The sequence below is a fragment of the Pelobates fuscus genome, chromosome 11, assembly GCF_036172605.1.
Source record: "Pelobates fuscus isolate aPelFus1 chromosome 11, aPelFus1.pri, whole genome shotgun sequence".
Lineage (NCBI taxonomy): Eukaryota > Metazoa > Chordata > Amphibia > Anura > Pelobatidae > Pelobates > Pelobates fuscus.
In genome coordinates, this window is record NC_086327.1 from 93,374,090 (window position 1) to 93,380,089 (window position 6,000).

At 36.9% G+C, this 6,000-nt stretch overlaps 1 protein-coding gene across 1 annotated transcript in view; it reads left to right on the forward strand.

Moving 5' to 3' along the window:
- Nucleotides 1-4,935, forward strand: part of CHD5 (chromodomain helicase DNA binding protein 5) — a 224,360-nt gene extending 219,425 nt beyond the window's left edge. Inside the window, exon 41 of the mRNA XM_063436199.1 lies at nt 3,508-4,935. Coding sequence (XP_063292269.1) covers nt 3,508-3,623 — 116 coding nt within the window. The 3' untranslated portion in view covers nt 3,624-4,935. The remainder of the gene's footprint in view (nt 1-3,507) is intronic.
- Nucleotides 4,936-6,000: the final 1,065 nt, after the last annotated feature.

The following is a 6,000-nucleotide window of genomic DNA, read 5'->3' on the forward strand; positions in this document are numbered from 1 at the left end:
CTTTGATCAAGAACAAATACTTATTACCTGTTAGGGGCCAAAATAAAGACTTCGCAGGGTCTCATTCTACCAGCCGGACAAATAACAATAGATTGGGGAAAGTCATTCTTTGCAGTGATGTTACTACTAAGGACTAATGCAGAGGTTTAAGATCCCACAGGGCTGGGGGTCCCTCTTTAATGCTTCACATAGGGGGGACCCTAAGTGGTGGCCAAAGGTCACATTATGGTTAATGATTCTCTGGGTGGAGGTACTGACTGTAGATACTGTGAATGTTTTGTGATTGCATACGGCTGTTTTGGTGTGGAATGGTAGTGGGGAAACATTACAAACAATCAACATTACTACCGTTATTTATTTTACCATAATGTATTTTCAACATTTTGTTTCTGTATTTTTGTTTATCTTTGAGAGGCGTGTGTGATATCTATAATATATAAATGTAGAGGCAAAGAGAATGTAACCCCAGGCTTTAGGCAATATACAGTATAAACATCCGATACACATTCAACAAATAACAAATAACAAAATGAAGAATAAAGTCTGCTTTTATACGTGAACTGGACAGACTATACGAGGCAGTTACATTGTATCTGACTTTATAATCTGTTTGTATATATTGTGTAGCACATTAGACAAAAACCAAACACACAACTAAAAAATACCTAATGTAATATCTGCCAAAAATCTATAGAATATTCTGACCACTTTAGTAGCTTAGTGAATATTCCTACTGACCTTTTACACACCTGTTGAAGAATCTATATTGTTGACAATCTATTTGGTGAGCGTTAGCATGAAAATAACTTAATAAAAACACCACACATGAACCCTTTCTCCATTAAACCTCACACATTTTCCCCTTAATAGACTGGCTTCCCCTTCCTTCCACTCTACTTAGCAATTCTGCTTCTAAGCTAATATACTATGTACATTACTATGCAACAGAGTGTTTTCACAGGCTACAACACACTGCGTAGTACTGATGCTTGGTATAACTGTACTTTCTGTATATGGGAAAACAGTCACAGTACCATTATAGTGCAATCAGGTGAGGGTGACCCAGATTCAATCCGGCAAAGATGAGAAAATCCATGTGGGTAAAGTAAAAGATCTTCCTTAATCATCATAGCATTTTAAAAAAGAAAAATGACAGTGTATATATAAACTATAGTGGGTACAAAATTAAACCATACCGACAAGATAAAACAGGCAGAAAAAACAAATTCCAAAAAACAAATTAACTAAACACATTTTGATTCTTACCAGACACTTCCTCAACAACTCATACATATATCAGATAAAAACTGTGATTGTAAGGACAAAAATACCTCTTGTACCTGAACAATTAAAAATATTAACCCTGTAGCTAAAGTAAACACGTTTTTTTTGTTTTTACTTACTAAAGCCCGATAAAAAGTGATGTCCCACACTGGCAACATCAAATGTTAGTCATATAGCACCAGTTACTAGATTTTGCAAAGTGGGATAATTTGTTTCAGACAAACTATTTTTTACGAAATGAAAAAAATTTCAGGACGGCCCAATTTCAGCCATATGCCAGTTTGGTTCGGCAGAATTTCAGGAAAGCAAAAGAGATTTGGAGAACAAATCAGACAAACCGAAATTATGGCACAAATGGGCCAATCCGGTTCTGCGATATATATACGTAATTTATTAAAATAAATAAATATAATGTATATATTTTACAGTACACTTGGCTCACATATCAAGTGAGAAAACGTAACCAACAGAGAGGAAAAAAAAAAAAGGAAAAATAAATAGGTATATAAGTATCGTTTTTTGGTTTTTTTTGCTTCTTTTTTTCCCACTCTATTGCTCATTGCTCACTTGATCTGTGAATAAAATCAACATTGATGTCCCCTAATCCCCTGTCCCGTAATGATCAATAATTTTTGGCACCGATACAGAATCACAAATCAGAATGAAAATGCTTGGCCATTGCGCAAGTAATTCGGCTGTAGGTCTCCTCGGAGTTTGATTACCGATCGGCCCAAATCCAGATGAATTGCAGTTTGTAATGAAACAAATCTCCAAGTCTCCCAGTTACTATTTTTGTTCAGAGCTTTTCAAGTGCCTACCATTTTAATAAACTTAATAATGCAATGACACTGTTGCACATAGAAGGCTTATCAATAAACTACAATCTTTGAGTTTGGATTCCATCATTGTTGAATGGGTAAGGCAGTGGCTGAGTGACAGGCAACAGAGGGTTGTAGTCAATGGAGTATATTCGAAGCTTGGGCTTGTCACCAGTGGGGTACCTCAGGGATCTGTACTTGGACCCATTCTCTTTAATATTTTTATTAGTGATATTGCAGAAGGTCATGATGGTAAGGTATGTCTTTTTGCGGATGATACTAAGATATGTAACAGGGTTGATGTTCCAGGAGGGATAAGCCAAATGGCAAATGATTTAGGTAAACTAGAAAAATGGTCAGAGTTGTGGCAACTGACATTTAATGTGGATAAGTGCAAGATAATGCATCTTGGACGTAAAAACCCAAGGGCAGAGTACAGAATATTTGATAGACTCCTAACCTCAACATCTGAGGAAAGGAATTTAGGGGTGATTATTTCTGATGACTTAAAGGTAGGCAGACAATGTAATAGAGCAGCAGGAAATGCTAGCAGAATGCTTGGTTGTATAGGGAGATGTATTAGCAGTAGAAAGAGGGAAGTGCTCATGCCATTGTACAGAACACTGGTGAGACCTCACTTGGAGTACTGTACACAGTACTGGAGACCATATCTTCAGAAGGATATTGATACCTTAGAGAGAGTTCAAAGAAGGGCTACTATACTGGTTCATGGATTGCAGGATAAAACTTACCAGGAAAGGTTAAAGGATCTTAACATGTATAGCTTGGAGGAAAGACGAGACAGGGGGGATATGATAGAAACATTTAAATACATAAAGGGAATCAACACAGTAAAGGAGGAGACTATATTTAAAGGAAGAAAAACTACCACAACAAGAGGACATAGTCTTAAATTAGAGGGGCAAAGGTTTAAAAATAATATCAGGATGTATTACTTTACTGAGAGGGTAGTGGATGCATGGAATCGCATTCCATCTGAAGTGGTAGAGGTTAACACAGTAAAGGAGTTTAAGCATGCGTGGGATAGGCATAAGGCTATCCTAACTATAAGATAAGGCCAGAGACTAAAGAAAGTATTTAGAAAATTGGGCAGACTAGATGGGCCGAATGGTTCTTATCTGCTGTCATATTCTATGTTTCTATGTATGGTTCCAAATAGACTCATTAAATAATGGGATCCATAATAGTAAAATTATCATTAAACAACATTTAAACAACAATCATTAAACAACATTTTCCCTTCTTTATTCTGTGAACAACTCCTGAATTAACCTGAAATAAATTACGAGGTTGTACATAATTTGCTATATATAAATGGCTCAATAGATTTGCGTACATTGTAAGCCTACGTATACGATAAACAATTATTTGTTTGTTTCCACAGCACCAAATGGGACACAACAGAGTTATCCAGACAGAAAATCTGTAGATTCGTTGAAGGATTGTGCTTCACTGGAACGTAAAGCCAGACTTAACGATATCATCTTTATTGAAGACTAAACTGCAGTTACAAGCAGGTTGGATGCAGAGACAGCCATGTTCATACTTATAGTGTTTCACTAGCCATCGTACAGACTTCATATTAAGGGGATTTCATTTCCTTATTCTTTTTTGCACTTTCGTCATTGAAGACTTGAAGAGTTAATCTCCACAACTAAGAATGAAATATTTACAGTTACTTGTGAAGAGTAATTCCAGAATATTTGCTATCTCTTTATATCAGCCTTGAAGTGAGATCTGTTGTCGAGTTCTTTACGGTTTTAAGTTTGGTGGCCATCGGAGTGCACTAAGCATGACCTGGCGTTTTTTTTTACACATGTTGCTAAAAACTCCAGCACCTCCAGTATTTTATCAGTTTCGGAACATGCATGAAAGTATTCTGCCTTTTAAATAACATTAGATATATCTTAATTTTTGTTTCCCTTTTCATCCCATGTCGTAACAGAGGAGTTTACAGAATGAAGAACTGTGTACTTGTTACTACAGATAGTGATGGAATGCTGCCTACATTAAATGCTTTTCCCCCATTTATCTTGTTCACATTCTCATGTATCAATTTGTGGTCAGGCCTTCAAAGTGACAGTATCCAATATGGGTTTTACTCTAAACATATACACATATTGGGGGGGAGGAGGGACCACTTCAGTAGTTATCACACACATGCACACGCACACTTATTTTCCATAACACACACTTACACACACCATATAACACACACACACACACACACACACACACCATAACACACTGTTCCTAGTTGTGAATAATTTTATATAATTCCAACTGAGAAACACTCTCTGTCTCCCTGTCTGTCTCACAAATACCCTCTCTCTCTCTCTCTCTCTCTCTCTCTCTCTCTCTCTCTCTCTCTTACATCTAATCACCTCCTCTCCCTCTTTGATTCAGAGCGGAGACCAGGTGGAGGAGGATATGGATAACCAGCATTATAGCTCCTCTCCTGAAGCAAGGTAGTATTGAGGAGTCCACTAAGTCAGTTTAGGTGGGGGTGAGTATAAAAGATGAGACAAGATTAAGTAGCTGTAAAGTGTACATCTCCGATATTGCAACGACATACATATCAGCAGTTTACCAAGCAACATTCAGTTTAACAGATTACCAAGTATAGCACTTCTTCGTTACACAAGTATCTTTTGATAGAAGGGTGACTTCCATAACAATGAAGATCAGGTAGTTCCCACTGATTCTATTTAGTACTACCATTCAGTGTCTGCTCACACTGTGAATTATGAGTTTACTTATTGCCCACTGTGATGTCTCACCGCGCACACTGCAGCTGTCTATTAATAATACGCATACAATGCACACACATATATATTCCTAACAAATTTATTCACAGATTTGTTTTTTAGTGAAGTGGGATAATAAAATCTATACATTTAGAGTGGATTTTTAGCTTTTTGTTCAACATTATGTTAGCAATAGGTTCTGGGATAGCATTAATTATCTTTGGATTTTCAAACAGAATCTTGTATGAGAGAATTTGGTGCTACAGATGAGAAAACATGGAGAGAACCAGAAAATCAAAAATACATATTTTTCTTGTCTCTACGGCCTCGACGACAGAGAGGCACCCAATTATTTTTTTTCCTTTTGTGGGAGTTAGTATAACTAGCAGCATATCGAAGTATGTAATTTGATTTTACCACCTATAAAGTGAAGTAGGTAGGACTAGCAATGCCATACGTCCGACCAAATGTACTTCTCTAACAATTCTACACAACACATCTTATCTACACTCTAATTACTCACAATGCCCTTCCTTCTTCAACAGCTTTCAAGGTTCTATTTTTCCTGCCCAGCCAGGTTATGATTTTCACTATCCCTAATCTCCTCTTCAACTGAATTCTACATCGAAAGTCTTTTTTTTTTTTGTGTGGTAATTTTCATATATTTAAATGGCTTAGGAGGGATCCCTTTTTTTCTGGTGTGCTGCCTCTCCTCAGCATTGTTTTTATATCTGGTTAATTAGCGCTGATGCTCCCATTTTTACTGTCATTCTAAAATGAGCCTGTTAATGTTGAGTTTTTGAAAAATATATATTATTTATTAAAAACTGGATACACATTTAAGCAATATACACAGGGCTCAGAATTTTCATTGTCCACTAGCCAGTGGTACAAGTAGAAATTCACTCCTGGTGAGTGTGCTATGGACCCTCCAGGGTCAGCCCTAAAGGACAAAGCTTAACATTTCAAGCCCACAAAAATAAATAACTGGCAATCCCTGCTGTTGACATTCACATATGTTATCCTTGGCACATATAGGAGATGACCCAGCTGACATCTAAAGGAATCTTCAATAGCAAATGGTTTGACTCCTGACATGCAAGACTGCCTTGGGTCAGATATAGATGGTG